The sequence below is a fragment of the Apus apus genome, chromosome 3, assembly GCF_020740795.1.
Source record: "Apus apus isolate bApuApu2 chromosome 3, bApuApu2.pri.cur, whole genome shotgun sequence".
In the NCBI taxonomy this organism is placed as follows: domain Eukaryota; kingdom Metazoa; phylum Chordata; class Aves; order Apodiformes; family Apodidae; genus Apus; species Apus apus.
The window spans coordinates 51,380,415-51,400,930 of NC_067284.1; the positions used below are offsets into that span (position 1 = coordinate 51,380,415).

General features: G+C 40.3%; 1 protein-coding gene across 7 annotated transcripts in view; it reads left to right on the forward strand.

The window, feature by feature from the left end:
• Window positions 1-20,516, forward strand: part of MACROD2 (mono-ADP ribosylhydrolase 2) — an 890,240-nt gene that overhangs the window by 781,028 nt on the left and 88,696 nt on the right. For all 7 annotated transcript variants that reach the window (XM_051613308.1, XM_051613312.1, XM_051613309.1 and 4 more), the window contains one exon: window positions 15,979-16,060. In XM_051613308.1, the coding sequence (XP_051469268.1) occupies window positions 15,979-16,060 (82 nt within the window). The remainder of the gene's footprint in view (window positions 1-15,978; window positions 16,061-20,516) is intronic.

Genomic DNA, 20,516 nt, shown 5'->3' on the forward strand with positions numbered 1-20,516 from the left:
TTTTATGGTTAAGGATGTAAATATGGTGGTCACAGCAATAGTATGTTTTCAGTTCTGTAGACAGAATGAGGCACTTATGAATGAAAAGCTGTGTTAGCACTGGAGAAGCTCGGTCATCTCCAACAGCATCTCTTATTAGTAGATCATCTATCACTCCAGTGGTATCTCTTCTTAGTAGGCAGAGTTGCCTTCTGAGAAGGAAGATGCCGTCTTCATTCTGTAAAATAATCAGAAAATATTGGATGTCCTCCTCCTTCAAGAAGGCATCATCTTGCTGTAAATCAAGAGGCAGTTCAAACCATCATATACATCCCTTGAAAACTGGCATTTGTGGGAATGTCACATTTGAAACGTTATAGTTATAGGGCTTCCATTATATGTATTATAAATCCACATTTTAGAGGGTTGTAATTTAACTGTATACAGTTGTTCTCCTTTGAAATTTGGCATAAAAATCACAGCCCTGGAGCAGATATTTTTATAACAGAAAATACATGAGAAAATTGATTTGCCTTTTCAGAGATTTAGACATGTTCAAGTTGTTGCTCAGCTCACTTATAGATGCAAAATTTGTTGGTGAGTTACCAGATAGAAAAAGGTGGAGCTTTGGGTGGGTGTTACGTGATTTGCAGCAAGTAATAATTTGCCTTTGATAATAATGAATAATGCAAATACAGGGACATGCCAGGTGGATTTAACATGGGATTACTGAATGTTAGAAGCTGAAATAGAGTAGTCTCTGAGATCAATTTTGCAGATGTTCCATGATTGCTTGCAGGCGAAGTCAGAAGTAACAAGTCTGAATTGAGCTGCTGGTATCTGTAGGTGTTACAACCAGGACCTGGGAAAAGTGCCACAAGTTACCCCAACTATGAGATCACGGACTCCCCATCCTCTGGGCACTTGAGGTTGCAGAGATGTGGGAATCAGTAGGAGTTATTGAAAAGAGGTGCTTGTTAGTCTCATGTCTATTATGGGAGTTGGTTGTTTCAGTTGAAATGGTTTATTTACATTTGCACGAGCTGAGCTTTTATTCTTTCTTCCCCTTACACCTACAGCAGATCAAAAGGCAGTGGAGAGTATTACCTAAGTCTGTGGAATCCTGACTGTACCCTACAGATTTAAGACCAAGAATTACTGAATCTGGAGAGCGACTGCATGAAAGCGAGTTACCAGATGAGAGACTTTGCTGCTGTAAATGGCTGTAGCCCCCTGGCAGCTACACTCACATCAGGACCAGCTCCATTTGCAGCAGCCAACTCTCCTCTGCCCTCCCCGCATTTTCCCTTTCTCTGTCTAGCTAAAATGAGATAAAGCTGTTGCTTTGTGAGTGGGGAATGCTGAGAGCTCACCACAGAGCCAGGCAGAATAAGAGCAGGTGCTGAGCAGCGTTTCCAGCAGTTCAGCTCCCTCTTGACAGGCTGGGTGCACCCCTTGCTTTTGAGCGCTGGGCCTCTCTGGAGCCCGGCTTGGCAGCTGCTCCAGATTGAGTGCTGCTCCTGTAAGGCCACACCATGCTGGGATCCAGTATATGATCTCCCTGTGTTTACCTTATGGATAAGATATGCAGTGGAGCTGGCCTGGAGTGGTTTGTAAACTTACTCTGTAAATACTGTAAAGTGTTTCATCTGTTCAAAGTCAGGCAGTTCAAATATCCTTCCTTTTCTTTCTTTTTAAAAATCTCTGAATTAGTTTCTGAGTTTCAAGTGGAGAAAATAGATCCAAGCATTATAGGTCAATGTTAACTGCATGAGATATTTCCCTCTCTTGGTTTTTTGGGTTTTTTTTGTTTTTTTAATTCTCCATTAGTTCAATAATGGTTTAAAAAAAAAAAAAAGATGTTGAATAAATATACTTTTCAGCAATTCAAAGTATAATAGGGTAGTTCTTTATAGGAGATGGGTGTGGTGCATTACAGACAAGGTCCTTTAAAACTCTCTCAATCTGAGAAGAAATTCTTGGCTAGGTTAATCCCTCCCAGACTAATTTATATTATGGGTAGACATGTGTTTAAACAAATACAAGGCATGCAGAAAATATCTCCTGATTTGAGAGTTACAACAATGATGGAGCATATCACCACCAGGTCAGCCAGGAAGCCAAAACCTCTGGAAACATGGGGCCAACCTGAGTGCCGGTGGTACTTAGTCCAGCTGTAAGTCATCACCATTCTTGTTAACTAATCAGAACATGAGAATGGTGAATTTTTGTTGGTTTCTGATTGTTTTAGTCTTAGATTTCCTCTACGAACGTGTTCACAGAGAAGCAATTTTGTCAAAGACGGAATAGCCAAGCGTACATTTTTCAAGGCAAGTGAAACAGATGTACTTGCAGGTATAAAATATGACCTTGTGAAAGCGCTCTGTAGTCTCCCTTGGGAAGGAAGACTCATGATTATAGCATCTCTTCAGTCACAAAGAATAAGACGGGAAAAAAAGCCCAGACAAAGTATGGTCAGAGGGGAGGAAATCACAGCGTGGGGATAGATAATGAAGATGGTGCCTAGTTCTTGCGTAATGGTTTTCACCAGGAGATAACAAAATAATTTGAGAGCTGCAGCTCTCACAAAGGTGAAAGGGAATCCCAATCCTGTGTTATATCTATTAAGCCTGTTGCATCTTGTACAGATCAAAGAGTTAAGTCTCAGCTAACACTGGTGTGAGCCGCTGTTCTCAAATGTTTGGGGCGAGAATGAAGAAAATGTAATAAAATGTTTGCTGTCTCGCTATACAACGTTAATTACAAAGCTGTGAAAGTACCTTACACCTGGTATATATTGTGAAGAAATTAGTATTGAATGTGTTGCAGAAAATTTCCAGCTGAAACCCGAACAGGACCATTTACAGATGCTTCACTGAATAGAAGTGCCAAATCATAGGTTAGGTTTTGGCTGTGGACCAGAAATACTTTCCACAAGAGATTATTATTATGTATGATTCATACAGTGAGTCCACATGTGTAAAAATAATACTGCTTAGCTCTCAGTGTTCAAAGTGCTTTTACATTTTCAAAGAGCTGTGCAAACATTAGTTAATTAATGGCATAAAGTAAGTTACATCTTTGTGCATTTAGCATTGACATTTTGACAATAAATGGGTTTGGAGACTTTATATGCATCAATGCATTTGAGCAGTTAATGTAAATTGTGCTAATGTTCTCAATTGTATTTGAGCGGTATCTTAGTAATTTAGATGCTTTTTATCTTATGATGAGCAGATAGATGGAGTGAAGGTTATCTGTAGATAGCAATGTACCATAAATAAGGTATCTTCTTGTCCTTTCTAATAAAACATAAATCTGCACTTACTCGCCTCTGTGGCTTGTGCATTGTGATCTGCCACAGAAATAAACAGTAAGGCATCATTAGAATTCCAGCTGCGGAAACCAAGCTCTGTTTAGAAGATGGATTTTGTGGAACTGGTGTGCCCAAGGTTAGACATCAGGACTTGGTAAAGTGCTGGAACAGCTGCTGGCTATTTCCAGAGAACTGTCAGCCTATTACCATCTATTAAAATTAATTTTAAAATGATCCCTTAGAGATTAATTTCTTTTTTCTTTTTTTCCGCCCCAATCCTCATGAAAAATGTTGGCATACAGTTGACATTTATATCCCAGTGGCTTTTTTTTTCCTAAACAACCTACATTAAAGTTGCAATATCCTCTGTGGAAGACATTTATCAATTGTATCAAGCTGGCTTAATGACCTTTCACATGAGGACATTTTGGCTGAATCAGAGACCAAGCTCACATGCCAATCTATAATCACATGGGCTCTCAAACGTGTATCTTCCTGCCTGGTCTCAGACTCTCACAAGTGCAAATATCCCAAAAACACTTTCTGAAGTGCAGCCATTCCCCAAGTTGACCCAGCCAGCAGCTCTAGTTCTTGAGTTCTTGGGAAATAAGTACTTTAGATCAAATTTTCTTGTCTCACTCCTCATTGTTCCTCCTGATCTCCCTTCTGAGTACCAAAAAACCCTGCACAGGATGTATTTAGAACATACAGACTCATGACTTGGTTTCTTTCAGGATGCTGGCAATCAACCATTGCAAAATCTTCTGAAAATAACTTACCATTCTACAGTTAGTCTTATTTAACACAAACACACCTTATTTTATGGTACCTACCTAAGTGTCTCAGGCATGAATAGGGTGTAATTGTGATTGTAAGAAGTGACTTTCTACAAAACTATAGATGTCCAGATGGAAAATGATGACAAGTGGGGTCCCTCAGGGGTCCATAGTGGGACCAGTGTTGTTTAATATCTTCATTAATTATATTGACAGTGGCATTGAGAGCACCTTCAGCAAGTTTGCCAGTGACACCAAGCTGGGTGGTGTGGTCGATATGCCAGAGGGATGGGATGCCACCCAGAGGGACCTGAAGAAGCAGGAGAAGTGGGCCCAGGTGAACCTCATGAGGGTCCTGCAACTGAGTTGGGGCAACCAGAGGTATTAATACAGGCTGGGGAAAGACATGCTAGAGAGCAGTCCTGTGGAAAAAGACCTGGGGGCACTAGTAGATGAAAAGCTGGACATGAGCCACCAATGTGCAATTGCAGCACTGAAGTGGCATTGAGAGAAGTGTGGCCAGCAGATCAAGAGAGATGATTCTGCCCCTCTACTCTGCCCCAGTGAGACCTTACCTGAAGTACTGGGTCCAGCTCTGGAGCCCCCAACACAAGAAAGATGTGGACTTGTTGGAGTGTGTCCACAGGAGGGTAACGAAAATGATCAGAGGGATGGAGCATCTCTCTTATGAAGACAGGCTGAGGGAGATGGGCTTTTACAGCCTGAAGAAGAGAAGGCTCTGGGTAGACCTTAGAGTGACATTCCAATACCTCACAGGCCTGTAAGAAGGCTGGGGAAGACCTGTTCACAAGGGCATGTAATAGTAGGGCAAGGAGTAATGGTTTTAAGCTAGAAAAGGGTAAATTTAGGTTGGACATTAGGAAGAAGTTCTTTAATATGAGGGTGGTGGATCACTGGAACAGGTTGCCTAGAGGGGTGGTGGGGTCCTCATCCCTGAAAACATTCATGGTCAGGCTTGATGGGGCTCTGAGTAATCTGTTCTAGTTAGAGATGTCCCTGTCCCTGCTTATTATAGTGGAGTTGGACTAGATGACCTTTAGAGGTCCCTTCCAACCCAAGACATTCTATGATTCTATAAAAATTAACAACAAAACTTTGTGTAGGAAGAAGATAAGTAACTTTTTTTTTAATTACCTATACCTTATCTGGCATCTGTCTGACTCGCAGTATGTAAATGATCCTGGGTTGATCTTTTTGGAAGAGAAACTGGAGTAAGCATCCTGAGAATGGAAGTATATTTTTCTAGCAGTACTGGAAATTTAATAGCTTCCTATTTTGTCTGGTTTTGTCTCTTTTTGATGGTAAAAAATATTATCTCTAGCATTAGAATGAGAGACATAAAGTATTTGAGAAAATCAGCCTTTGTCCTTTAAAAATGGTCTTTTAATAGCTTGCATTGATGAGTTTAATTTGATCTATAAATGACAGATAACTTAATTGTAAAACATTTTCTTCAAGGAGAGAGATAAGGTAATATTTACATAAATGAGATTCAGTCCAGGTATTAGTGCGAGCAGTGATTTCAGAGCTGTTTCAAATTATGTGGTGTAGCTTATATTCTTGGGAAAGCAATTTTCAAAAATGTATTTTTAGAAGGAACGTTTTTTTATCTCTAATAAATTTTTTAATAAGAGTTTTGTGAACTCCGTGTATATATTGTTCTTTTATAACCTGAGGAGCAGGTATGTTACCCCTTCACTTTGCTTCCACTACACGAGTTTTAATCCCCTCGATGGGAACTAATTATTAACTTTCCACAGCAGTGTTATCTCTACCTATGTTCTCCCTCAAATAAAGAATAGAGAATACATGGAGCTGCTGGGGAGGAGAACGTTCAGTATGTTGCAGATGATCACAGGGACAGTGCTGCTAATACAGGTTTAAGTGAGCACTCTTCATCCCTAAAAGTGCAGGTTTTATGACACTTCAGGAAGTTTTGGAAGCCTAACTATAGTCAGATGAACTTGGTGTCCAAGGTGCTGCTGTTGTCTTCTCACCAGGGTGGGAAATGCTCAGCTACACTGATGCAAAACGCCTTTGAAGTAAATGGCTTTTAGATAGAAACTAACATGACTGTTAAAGTAGGATGAAGGTGAGAATGATTAAAGAAGCGATAGCATAAAAGGGGAATGCCCAGTACGAGCTTCCTTCAGGAACTGCTCTCAGTTGCATTAGGTTTGAGGAATTTCTATATCAAATAATGTATTTTGCAAAGCTTACTAAGGTGAAACCTTACAGGTTCTAGGTGTATGTATAATTTTGTATGTGGGGGCTGTCTGGCCTCTTTTGATCAAAATACTTAAATAAGTTGGATGTTAAACCAACTTTGTAAAATCAAGCCAGTTGTTTTTTTTCCTCTGTCATTATTTTAGAACATAACATGAAAAGCCCAAGTGACAGCAATCAACAGCTGTAAAGTACCCCAGTCCCCAAGGTGAGGTAAAACCTTTGCTCGACCTCAGTGAGAAAATTGTTGCAGAGCTTATCGTGACTGCAAATTTACCCTGTCTGTAACAGCACACTTAAAGACTTATTTAAGCCGTCATTTGCTGCTTCTAGGAACAGTTTCTGCAGCTCAAACATTTATTGTGCATCCTCAGGAGCCTGCTCAGGGCTTCTCAGCAGCACAGCCAAGAACAAGGATTTCTATCCCAGATATGAGACACCAGCACACTCCTATTCCTGCAGCAGGAGGGGACCCCCACTCCTGCAACAGAGAAGAGCAAGGGAGGCAGAGCTTTTGGGGACCGATAGACATGTGGTTCCCACTGTTGGGGGACCTGGTGACTTCTCATAAAACCTTGGAAGTCACTGCCATCTCCACCTCAGCAGCACAGCAGTAGGGAGCTTTGCTTTCCAGGGTGTGAATTCCCATTGCTCTCGCTGCTGGTGTCCAGCCTCAGGCAGTTCTGCCTCGTCCTAGTGCCAGGTCTAGCATCCAAACCTAATTTACATACCTGTCTGAAGGGTAGGAGGTACCATCACTTGGACTCTCTGTGTGATTTTAAAACCTGGGGCTGTTTTATGTTCGGAGTGTCACAACAGCAACAAATATAATGAAAAGGAGGAGATTACATTTATGTTTTCAAGTGTATTCTTTTCTCTTGAGTGGTAGATTCCAGCCAAGTAGTGCTGATTCTCCTGCTGTCCCTGGAAAGGAGTAGAAATTGTATTGGTAGATAATACACAGTATTACAACAAAACTCGTCAAAACATCAAGAATAAAAGAATTTTCTGAAGTGATACCTCATCCTCAGGGGATCCAGCAAAGAGCTTTTGGTGTTAGTGGAACATGGCATCTTCTGGAAATTAGTCTACCACAGGTTGGATGACAAAACAGCCTTAGGAGGCTCATAGTTATTGGGAACTTCAGGGTATTTAAGTCCAAATCTTACTAAAAAGATAGTAAAAAATGTAGGGTGTAAGGTAAAATGTGGTGCCAAAATTTGGCCTATGGGATTGCAGCGCCCTGCTCAGTTGTGTGCCATGAGACCACCTTACTCAGTGGAGATCCACAGGATATAATGATGACTTCTAAGTAAGCTGATTATTTACCTCCTCAAAACCGCATGGTTGTTGTAAAACTGCCTATCAGATATTTCTAGAGTACTATCCTTCAGAAGCCCTTATTTAACGCAGTTCCATTTGCATGCATACCCTCTCTTCACATTTGCCATTTGTCACTGAGATAGCAAATTACATTCATCAGAATCCATTCATTCCCCCGGTTTCGCTGAATACAGGATTATCTTGGCTGTGTCAGCTGCCCTATGACTGGTAACTGTGAAAAATGGAGGTCGCCTTCAGATATTCCAAACATGTATCTTCAAAGGACAGTAGGTATTAAGCTGGAAAAGATGAATGAGCTTTATGTCATCATGTTTGTGTGGCATAAAAGTGAATTGTGCAGGTTGATGGATATCTTGGTAGAAACAAATGCATTTTTAAACTACTCTCTTGCCCCTTTCCTGACAAGTTTTAGTGACCATCAGAAGAAATATACTGAGACATTGCCTTAAATCCTAGGCTGATTTTGCAGTTTTTTTCACCTTTAGGAAACTGAAAAACTTTTAGTTGTTGAGCAAAAAACTACATGTGGACTGTTAACTACTGGTTATTTTATAGTCTGTGTTTATATTATCACTACAAGACTATTTTGTCTTACTTGTCATATAATCCTGCAATATGGAAGTAACTGGGACACATATAATTTTATTGCTGACCATTTGTAAATTCCTGAGCAAACATTGTCATAACTTCCTATCTGAGATCCAGATTGCTTTGTTAGGACAGCCACTCTTCTCATCTGGTAGGTGCTTTGTTCATACAGAAAAGTAACAGTTCAGCACAAAAAGTCACCAGGTCCCAAAGGAAAAGCTCTCACTGTCCATGAGTAATACACTGTATTAGAAAGCTATTGAAGACACAGAGTGGGTTCTCACAAGGAAAATAAGTAACCTTTGAAAAACCACCAATGTAATAGGGAAAAAGACTTATCGTTCTTGATCTTACAATATGTGGGTACATTGAGAGGATATGCCAGAGGAGAACTGGTGGTGTGTAGTGAAGCTTGTGAAATTTGCTTGTGACCATTGGCAGGATTATTTTTTTCTGTAGCATCTTTGCTTGAGAGAGAAAAGGAGAAAAAATCCTGGGGTCCTGTTCTGGTTCTTCTGCTCTTGTTCCCTGTGACCTTGGGCACATCAAATCTCAACCTGGAGACAAAGATCCATAAGAAGTATTGCAAGACTGTAATGTTTATCTGTGTATGGTATCTGTGGGTAAAAGTGCTTCTCCACTGGAAAATATCACAGGTTTTAGTATGTTTCAGTAATACAGAGATAGGCTGATGCCACAATGCTAACTGCAGTGGTGTGTCTGGCACCTGTATGACATGGGGAATAATTTGCCCTCATCTGTTGAATACAAGCAGAGCTGTAGACATGATAGACAGGAAGAGTTGTTCTGACTGTGTTTTAAGTTTATCTTGAGTTTCATTGCTAATGTGTGGTTCAGTGAGTCCTGCATTTTGTTTTAGAGGCAGGGATTGCTGCAGAGCCTGATGCAGTGTTCCTTTGGGATGTTGTTTGTGTTAATATTTTAAACTTGTAATAAATTTCTAGTGGTTGGTTTTTGGCTTGGTTATTTTTTTTCCTTTGTGTTTAAATTGCCTTTGGAGTTTTAATTATCTTTCACTCCAAGCAAAGTGTGCTTTCACTCATGAAGTAGGATATTAAAGCACTAATAACTCTTTTTTTTAACTTCAGTAGGACCACTATAAAAAACATTCTACTCTATTTGTGATAAGCATAAATCATTTTACAATTCATGAGTTTTGTATTATTTTTTCTTTCAATGACTGCCTAAGTAATATGATGGGTTAAATAAGAGTTGCTTCCTCACAGCTGGTCCTGAATGGGCATTTGCTCTTGATGTGATATAATGCTCCATTAGTACCATTACTTGCAGGAGGTTTACAGTAATGTGGATTTTTAGTTAGATTTCTGCATTGGATTCAAAGAATCTCAAAACTCAAACCCATGAAAATCAAAGATCTGTGTCCTGAGAGAGCAGGTATTTCCCCCTCTACCCTCAGGACTGAAAGGGTAATCTAGAGATTGCCTGTTTGCCTGAAGCTGGGCTCACTGGGGTACCTGCAAGTCGAAGTAAATCGGGAAGGTGTTTTGGCTCAGGTCTGCAGTGGATTGGAAGCTATGCCAGGTGTAAAGATCTTAAGGCTAGGTGAATTGCTTTGTGAACATCATCACACAGTTCGTTGATTGTCAAATTCACCGTATCGCCAGTCTGACACCTCTGCCCCACTTAAATCTTGTTATGAGAACAGAAGTGGCGCCGAAGCTTTGTATTTGCCATAAATACTTGACTGAAGTTCTTTTTGAGAGTAATTCTGCAATTATAGACCATGATGTCATGCAGAAAGGAGCAGACAGTCAGCTCCACACTTTAATGGTTTCTGTGAAATTAGTAATAATACTAAGAGGCTGACTTTTAATTTATGGTGCTGTGAATCAAGAAGTTTGTATAGGATCTGAAGCATTCACCTTTGGAAGGAGTGTGTGAAAGCTTCAGGCTTTGTCCACTCTTTGTTCCCAAATGGGGTGCAGCCCTCTCTGCTCTTTCTTTTTGGTCAGGCTATCTGGACAGCTGGCCAGATGTGCATGGTGCTCAGGAAGGCAGCGTCTCTGGCGAAGTGACTCACAGCTGCTGTGAGGGATATGGCAGATGCCTGTGTTATTTTACAAAGCTGGTATTTCCATCTGTTAGTTGGTTGCGAGGATTACCAGAGGATCAGGTCAGGCAGAGGGTAGTCTGAAGGGCAGACTCTTGGCATCAAGAGCACCATGTACCAGTACTTTAAGGAGACAGAAACAAATCTCGGTCTCTTTGAAGTTTGCTTCTGTGTGTAGTCCATTAATTGTCCATTTGCCTTCTGCTTGGTGCCTGGTAGGGAGGAACTCTGTCAGAAAACCAGAAAAGAGAGAGATGGAAAATGGGGTCCCTGGAGGTAAGCAAAAGAGAGAGATGTGGACTTCAGAACAGCAAACTGAGCCCTTGCCATGGAAATGGAAGAAAATTGACACAGTGTGCAAGGAGCAGCGGGAACACTTGTAGCCTCATCCTGTGGTGCATTAAAAAATCTCTTCTTCCTTATTTATTGCTTCCCACAATTGAGATTTTGATTCTACGAGAACATGTCTTGGAAACCTGACCCAGGTCTGGTCAGGTGCTGAAAGCCAACAGGGCTGCCTTAGCAGCTGTGGTCCAAACAGAGGGAAAACATGGGATTTTGGTACAGTTGAAGGTTCAGGAGTGCTTCCTTACAGGCACTCTAGTCAAGGAGACTTAATAGGTACAGACAGCTCTGAATAGTGACTCTTAAGGATATGTTTGAGAAAGAATCTGAATATTTAGGTTAATGAAATTTGATCATCAGAACTTCAATTCTTAAAGAGGCAAATGTTATTTCTGGTGTTACAGAGTATAGGCACCAATCCTAGCACACTGAAGTAAATAAAAAGTTTCCATTTGGCTTCGCTGAGTTTTGAATTAAGTCCAAAGAATGTTTGATAAACTGAAAATGTTACAGCAAGCTGCTGGTGTTCACCATCGCCATATAACAATAGGTCCTGGTAGGATCAGACAAGGGCATTTTCATAAACAGGATTTGCTACACAAAGCAGCTTCATTCTTTGTTGTTTGTTACCATTAATTTGATTTGGGATGGGGAAACATTTTTTACAAGTTAGCATTGTTTTTCTATCATGTATTTTCTGGTAAGATTTAAATTATGGTGAAACTTGTTGTCACATATAATAAAAAGCAGTCACTGCCTGCTGGGTAAATACCTTGGTACTGTGGATATGCATTAAGTACTTGGGAGTGCTGAAATGCAGTTGGGTTTATTTTTGTTGCGAGTCGTTATTTTGTTAGGACACAAGGTGGAATGACCTGGGAACACTCATTAGATAAAATAGTCTAGAATGTCTTTTGATCAGTTTTCTGCTTCAAAATTGTGCTTGATAGATACAGCTTGGCACCTGAGTATACACACAGCTCTATGTATAACAACATTTGGCATGTCCTGTGGATTGTGCTTGGCAATGCCTCTTTGTAGCGAAGCGTAAGTGCATGACTAGGTATTACTGTCCTCTAAAACAGATTGGGAAATGAAGTCAGAGGAATCAGATAACCTGCCAGAGGCCACAGCAAAAGAGCTGAGATAAAAACAGAGGCGGTTTCAATCCTAAAATATATATATATATATATAGGTAAAGCTGTAGAGTATAAACTGCTATGTCAGTGGCTGCACATGCAGATGTGTGCGTACACATGCAGCATCCTCCCCCCTCCCAGCAATAGAGGAAAGGGCCCTTTAGGGAACTTGGGGTGTGCTTTATTTTGCTGGGAAGGCAGAGCGTTTTTCCTATTCAAAGAATCCCTAAAAAAGGGTGTAAAGTTGCCAGAAGGTATCAGCAGAGTCTTGTTTTATTTTGGCCTTGGATGTGGCGAGGCTTGTGGTCATTTCTTCAGGCAGTGCATGTCCATCTTGTTCTGTTTGCCTTCTGCAGTGTTTGGTTGGCGGTGGCTGTGTCAGTGGAGCTGCAGCTCCCAGCTCTGCTCTGAGGTTTGTGGGACCTTTGGCAGCTTTTTGGCATTCCCATGCTGCACTGACAGTGCACTCCCTGTGCACCTGCCTGCTTCAGCCTCCCATGGAGCTCTTCTAGACCATTAGTACTCTGTGAGTGAAATAACCCCAAGGTGCACTAACCCACCAATAAACTTCACACTCACTAGATGCAAAGTGCTCTCAAATTCCGTGGGGAGAAAAACAAACAAAACTCCATTGAAAAAAAAAAAATCCACAACAACAACAAAAAACCAACAACAACAACAAAAACCAGCAGGAAATATTTTTGCTAGCTCTTTTGTATTAAGATCAATGCTGCTGCTTTTAAAACAAACGGTGCTTTTATACCCAGTGGAGGAGTTTTCAGTCCATGAGATTTGGCTGTATCCTTCTGAAATCCTGGCATTAATGATTGACTCTGGGTCCATTCCACTGCAAAACAGACTGAGCCCTGTGAGCCATGCAGAGCCCCAGAACTTTTCTGATACTTATCAGATGCAGCAAAGAAAACCACCAGGAAAGTACCCCCCTTCAAAATTAAATGGAGCCTGGCAAGGAGAGCAGGGCCCAGGAAGAAAAATAAATAAAAAATAAATAAATATTAAAAAAATCAATGTACTTGCAGCCTTGAGCTGTGAAGCTGCTTACCAAGTGAACAGCTCATGCAATTTAACTCCCTTCTTCCTGTGTTGCAGGGATCTTAATTTTGGAGTTCTTTGATCCACCTATTCATAGCTGTGAAGCGAGCAGAATTTAATCAGGCTCTGACAGGAGATGGCTGATTTTAATACAGGCCTCCAAAAAGGAGCTGTCAATCAAGGATGAGCTTTAATGCCTTCAGCTTGCAGCTCCTTTAAACTTCTGCTGCAGTTGAGTGGTGCTTGGTCAGCTGTGGAGGAGCGAGGCACCTACAAAAGGCACTAGGGGCTCCTTGGGCATGCACAGGGGGTGTTACTTGGGGGCTATACCCTGTGGTCTGTTAAGGGGCAGCATAAAATATAATCAAGAAGGCATTTCCTAGCCAAAATGAGAGGAGAGATTTCCTCGTTGAATCAAGAGCATCCTTCATAAGTGCACATCCCAAAAAGCCTGCTGAGCTTTTTTGAGCCTGCTGGCAAGGCAGGTTTGGAGTCACTTGGATTAAACCTTTCCTTATTGTAGCTGGAACTGGAACAGTGAGGACAAGGGTGACTTTCCATACCTAGTTTTGAGTTATTTTAGCTGGGGATGTTAGATAAAATAGTCAGTGACTGGCAGGGTGATAGAATATGGTTTAATTTCAGATTTACTATCTGCCAACACATGCCATTCAATCAGATAAACACAGGATTTCAGCTGTCATCACAGTATCTTATGCATACTTTAAAATAGTGCACTTTTTCTCACACCAAGAAGAAATTGAACTGTTTTATATATAGGATGTATATGGTCAGGAGGCTAGAAATTTTGAAATAGTCTGCCATTTCTAGAGAGATTCCTTATCTTTAAATTAAGGAATTATATTAGAAGTAGTAGAAATTTTCAGGATTGCAGAAGTTTTATCATTGTCAGCCACACAGAATAAATAAAAGGGAACACCTTGAGAAGCTGAACTGTATAAAATGAGGGAAATGTCTTTAGTATTTACAGTACGGTATATGAGACTATATAGAGAGCAAGATGACTCAGAACTTTCTTGCGTGGGGATATCATTCCTCCTCTAGTATATAAGTTTCCTTGCTCTTTTGTCTGTCCTGGTTCACATAGTGGTCCTATCACTGTAATGCCTGGACATCTGCTTTGCTTGGGAGGCAGAAACAGGAGATGATAATCTAGCATCACCCCAGCACTATCCTAAACCAGTTTTCCTAATAAATGCAATTTAATTGTTCACTGTCTAAAGCTTCCCTCACACAACTTTACTTATGTGGAAACTCTCATACAAGTAAAATGTGACACCTCTTTCTGGTGCTCTAATTTAGAGATTAGTGAGTACACAGATCAGTATGGCTTTTTGGCTTAGCACTTGTCCAGTATTTGGGGTTTCTATTATATCCCTCATGAAGAGTAGCTGATGACACAGCCTAGCATATTTTTAATGCCTAGCCTGGTTTGTTTACAAGGGATGCACAGAACAGCTTGTTTCTGGGAACATCACGTGAGCAGACGGCAACAGGCAGTTTTCTTGCTCACAAATCTGCTGAAATGCTTCCCTGGCAAGCAGTGGCTACTCCAGTGCTGCCCTGCTGCTTTCTCTCTTGCTCACAGCCTCTTCTTCAATGCCCACATACCCAGTACCTTCAGTCTCATATTTCCTACCTGCTTTGCTCTTTAAGGTTTTGTAGTCAGCTTTCATTCATTGATGCCCTTGTTAGCAACTACTAGCATGTTCCAGCACAACTGATTCTTGCCTGCTCTCCTTCCTTCTGTGTTCTACCAGGCTGCTCCAAAAAAGAGCTCAAAAATGACATCCCGAGCTACTCAGCGTAATTGTATCTTTGAAGCCAAGACTTGTACTTTACTTTGAAGAGCAGCTCTAGCAAAAGGAGAGCGTTTTCTACTGCAGATAAGGGAAAGAAGGCTTTTTTTTTTTTTTTTTTTTTTTTTTGAGAGAGCATTCCTCCTGCCGGTTTCCCTGCAGGGGGGAGGCTGGTGCTTTTTCTAGCATGTGTAAAGGCGCTCTTGAGGAGCTCTGCTCCGACAGATCGGCTTATTGCCCATGGAGACACAGGGACAGCATAATGTTGGGTTTCCTGTTGCTTGGGCTTCATCCCTTTCTGGTTAAGCTCTCATGCACTTCCGAGAAAAACTTGATTATTGGGTTGCAAGTCCCTCAGCTCAGCCGTGGGAGGGTCTTTTTGACTTCGAGAACTCCCTCCTGGAGCTGGGTTTTGGCTGCAGAGGCAATTAGGCAATTTGTGCTGGGCTGTGCAAACAGATAAAGAAATAGCAAGGCTAGAGTGAAGTCCAGTGTGGGTGTTTTTCAGTCTTAAAGGCTTTGGATTTCTGTTATGTGGGGTTTTTCTTGTTGGTTTTGGTTTGGTGTTTTTTTTTTTTTTGGGGGGGGGGGGGGGGCTGGTCTATTAAGAAAAACCTTTCACATACAATGATCTGCCAAACAATTTATTTTGAAAACATTGGTGGGTGGCGCATACATTATGCACTGTGGTTTCATTGATATGCTCAGCCTCGCTAAGTAGATGGCATATTAAATGTTTTATTTACCCCGTGCGCTACCTGTCATCTAATCAGCTTTTGTTTTTTGCTGCATTCTGCTTGTATTACAGCAAGAGTAAGTGGTTTAATGTGAATTAAAACCACATGAAACCTTTTAAAGCCATTTTAAAATACTGCATGGTTTTGCAAATAGGTTTGTCGGACAAGGATTGGAAAAAGAGCTCTTTGCTTACCCATTTACTGTTTTGTATGCTTATTAGAAGCCACCCATGTGACACTTTCATCAAACATTGCATCCCACTACTCATCTAAAATGCCAAAAGTCATTTATACTAAAGAGTTTGCATAAACAGGAGGCAGTTAACAAAGAATACAGTTGTGAGCTGTGGTTGCAAATGTTATTTTGTAAATTACAACACAGATGCGCAATGAAGTCAAAACATGAATCCCTATGATGTTTACTTGTTTGCCTGGAGCATAAAAGCTTGTAGGCTGAAAAGTTTATTTTTGCTTTTATTAACTATTGTTGCCAATGTTTATGGTTGCAGTCATTTCACTGTGAATAATTTTGTTTCTTACAGGTGGATCGTATCATCTTCTGTGTCTTTTTGGAGGTTGACTACAAAATTTTTAAGAAGAAAATGGGCGAGTTTTTCCCTCTAGGTAGGTATAATAATCACGTGCCATCTGACTTTAAAAAATAATGCTGCAAAAAGACAACAGTTGGCATCCTTTCTTCTTTCCCTGCCAAAGCCAAATATTAAAATGTGAACTTTCTTTAAAGATCTAGCGGCTCTGATCCTGGACAAATGCAGCCATTAAAAATTTGTGAACCAGTAAAACTATCTTTGATACTGCTTTTGCAAAATCAAGGCCTGTCTTTGTATGCTCAGTACAGCTGGTTTCTTCATTCTCTGCTGTATCCCTGTCTCCTTCAAAAACCTGGTGCGTGACACTGGATGAAGTCTTAACTCTCAGAAGATTTTTTGCACTGATGTATATAGCTCCTAGTGTATATTGCTTTTTTTCCATACACTTTCTACATGCTTTGCTCTTTCATTAACGAAGCTGGTAGGGTTTCTCTGGGTCTGAAAAGATGCTGCAGGGGTTAGAGCCCAACTGTGTCTGAATGAGAACTTTAAACTTGAGCTGTCCCTGTGCAAGAATGAATGGGAGAAAGATGGCTCCCACTGGAGCACTTGGGAAATGTTAGCCATTCATCTTATATTTCACACAGGAGGTTACTTTCTAGAATATAAGAAAGCCTGGTGGATAGTAAATTTGTTAATCCCCCTCCCCCCCATATGCCTGTGATTTATTTTTATCATGTATCGTTAGAAATCTGTGCTCAGGGTTTTTTTTAATCAACTGTCTCCCATTTTATTTTGTTTTCTATCGCATCAGTCCTAGTGTATGTGACAAGATCCAGATTTTAGTATTTTTTCACATATTTCAGAAGTGGTGGTCACTTAAATACTCCCCACACTGTCTGTCTTCTTGGTGGAAAGGTCCTTTGAATAACAGGAGGCAGAGCTCTGGTATCTTGTGAGTCTCCATTAATACTACAGGACCATGTTGTCACAGTAGCCACCGTGGCTTTATCCTCTTGCTTTGGCTGGTAGTATGGAAATGGTGAGGTTTCTGTCTCATCTTACTAGAACAAAGCTTTTTGTAGATGGCTTTGTAATCTCCAGTTTGCAATGATTGGCAGCTGAAACTTAAAAACCTATTGAATTATTCAGGTAGCATAGAATGGTGTCTAACCACTTAATAATATTTTTATCTGAAGCTCACTGAACATGCATTTCAAAGGCTGAATTCATGTCTAATCCATTCATTGTGTGATTCTAATTTTTTTGGCAGTGTACCCCTACACATAGGATAAAGTGGCAGGACCCTACTTACTGTTCCTGGCTCTGTCCCTGCCCTTCAAATTAAGTGAGAATAGATTACAGTGCCAATTTGTCAACAGAGCATTAATACTCACCTTCATCAGTAAGGTCTTTGAAATAATGGATTAAAGCCTGGTATTGTTGTCCTAAATGTAAAGCCCTCTTGGGTTTGAAAGCCTGAGAGGCAAGAAGATGCTTCAGAGATAAAGCATGGCAAGCCTAAGGGGAAAAGTGAGGGAAATGGGAGATATTTTTTTTTCTTTTGGGGGGTTTTCCAAGCCTGACATTGTTGAGCTCCTGTCTACAGAGGACCTGTGTGGTTGGGTCTCATGTTTTTATAAAGACTTACACTTGCATTATGCCACATTATATAGGTAATCAGTTGTACCATCATTTTAATAGTTTGTTTATTCTCATGCATGGCAAGTTTTTACAGGGTTTTTTTTTGCTTGAATTTAAATTGGGAATTTTATATGTGACCATAGAGAGGTGATCGTGGTGGTCACCCTCTAAGGTGCAGCAAATCTAGTGGTTTGTAGGTATGTGACTAGGCTAAACATTGATCCAATACTTACTCAGCTGTCCTGAGAAAACTGTTTCAGTTCTCCGCCACCACAGTTTGGTATAGATGATATAGCCATTGGTATAGCCATTTCCATAGGCTCCCTGCTGTAATTTTCTCGTTACTAACAATTGTGAATACCAGTTTTGATATGCCTTAATGCCTTAATGATGCTGGTTTCCAGAAAGAACTGAGCACCTCCTGGCTAGAGAGATGGAGTTTTAAAAGGAGCTTGTAAAACTTAATCCCTGACTCAGTGAAGGATTTCCTCTCAGTAGTCAGTGATTTGGGAGACCTGATTTTAACATCTTGTGTCACCACAGACATCTGGTATTCCCTTAGATGTCACTTAGATCGTCAGCTTCTGAGGAGAAAGCGAGAGGCAGGAGACGTACACGCTACCAAAATGACTCCCCGTTAGTTAGTATCCCTGAAGAAATGAAAAGTATTTGGGTCTCTCTCCTGGACGAGTGCCCTAATGATTAATATACAGTCTTAGGCTTTCTTTGCCATCTGGAATTGACAGTTTTCTGCAGGATACCAACACTTCAACAGATGTCAGCTCAAGTGAGCCTCATCCTAAATTCTTGATAACCTACTGGTAAGAACATCAGCTGAAGGTCTAGATGGTGATCACCAGATGACCATCATGTCTGCTGCTTGTTCCTTTTTCTGGTCTCTTGTGAATTGTCATCTGAATTTAACTTAATAGTCTTGGAGGAGTTACCAGCAGACTCCCCAACTGTAAGGATATTCCATCTTTTCAGAACTGGTTTCTTGAACAGAGCACTTAGTCCACAAGACTCTGTGTCAAGGAATTAGATACTGTCTCTACCTTTGGCAATAAATTCCGAGGATCTAGACTGTGGAAGGAATTGCCAAAACTGGTGTTTTTGAGGTATTTTTAAATGAGTCTATTAATGTTAAATGAAAGTCTTTAAGAAGAGACTTCCCCTAAATCTAATTTGCTATGACACCATCTGAATATTCACAGGAGAGAGTAACACTGAGACATTATTTTAAGCTTAGAGAAGAAACATGGAGTTGTTTTTAAAGTGTATCTTGCATTCAGAAACATGAAGAAATACATCTGCTTTAATAGATGTGAACAAAAATACTTAGAAAGAAGAATATATTCATGGAGTTATATACATAAATAGTTATTACTTTGAACCTGGTGCATTAATAAATCCAAAAAGACGTCCAAGTGCTTGAGCTAGTCAAGATAATGAAATGAAGCTAGAGTTACACCTCAGTGCATTAGAGTAAGTGGAATGTAGATAGAGGGAAATTGTTCCATTAGTTGAACATATCATTAGGCATATTTTGCAAGTGGTATGCCAAATAAATTAGTTGAGTAATAGTACTGATATTAAGACAACTGCCAAGAGCCTTGTCATTTGCAAACTTTAAATAAAAAGGGAGGAGATACAGACTTCTAAGTAATTTCCTATCTTAGGAGTGTAGCAAATCTGTTCAGTAACAGACCGGTTGTCACAGTCTTAGCATTTCTATTTTGATCTCAGTCATCAGTAGCCTGTACAGAACCCAAGCCAAAGCCAGCATGCTCCACGGGGGAGTGCCACTTAATCTTTAACTCAGACTTAGGATCTCATCCTAGTGATTTTCCAGAAAAGCACTGTTTTAAAAAATAAACGGTCACGGTCCACACAGAATTTCCTGTTGAACCTCTGGGGTTTTGCTGAGAACTTTTTGTATGTCCTGGTAGAAAAAGAGCAAGGGTGGAAGACTGTTGCAATAGAACAGCTTACCTTCTGTGCTTAGCACATTAGGTGCCACTAACAGTGATAATTTTTTTTTCTTTTTAGCAATTGAGTTTAATCTTAAGGCCATTCTGCCTTGAGCTGTGTTGCGAAATTCTCTCTGCATAATCCAAGAGACTGCCTTACTACATATCTTGCAGGCAAATAAAATATCGTTCCCTGCAGTTCTGGCTGAAATGTGTAGTTCTTGCATCACTGGATTAGTTGCTACAAGTACTATAAATGAGCTTTCCGGGAAAACAGATGATACTCATGCTGTTTTTTCTCTTGGAATTCCTTGATTCTTCTAACAGAATTCTACATGGAGCCTAGGTACTAAGCATTACTTTTACTGCTAAATATATATAAGACTGACCAGGAAATGGTATAAAACCAGACCCCCTTGAAAAGCTAGATTTGCCAATATTTACCTTACAGTGATACGTTCTAGGATGCTCTTCATAGGAGTAAAATGAAGAGTGCAAACAGTTGCCAGCTGGAGGCAAAGATACTTTTTTTATTTTCCTCCTGTACACTGACTTAATATGTCAGATAGATATTCTTGTAAGGACCTTTGGCATATATTTCTTTTTTTGTGGTGGCTGTTGTATATTGTGAAAGGTTTATCTTAAATTGCAATGCTTAAAGTATTTCTAAATCTACCACCTGTTATCAGTGGATTGGAGAGGGGAATAATTTTTCCTGAAAATGTTCTTTAGACAAAAATAATGTTATAAAGGGTTCGTACTGTGAAGCTGCAGCATTCAAGGTTATATTACACTCTCACTACTTTAAACAGTAACAAAATTACTTCACTAAAGCATCTCTAAAATTGTTAGAGAGAGGACAGGTTTGCACTTTTATTAGACCAATTGATAGATGGAGGATGCAAGCTTTTAGAC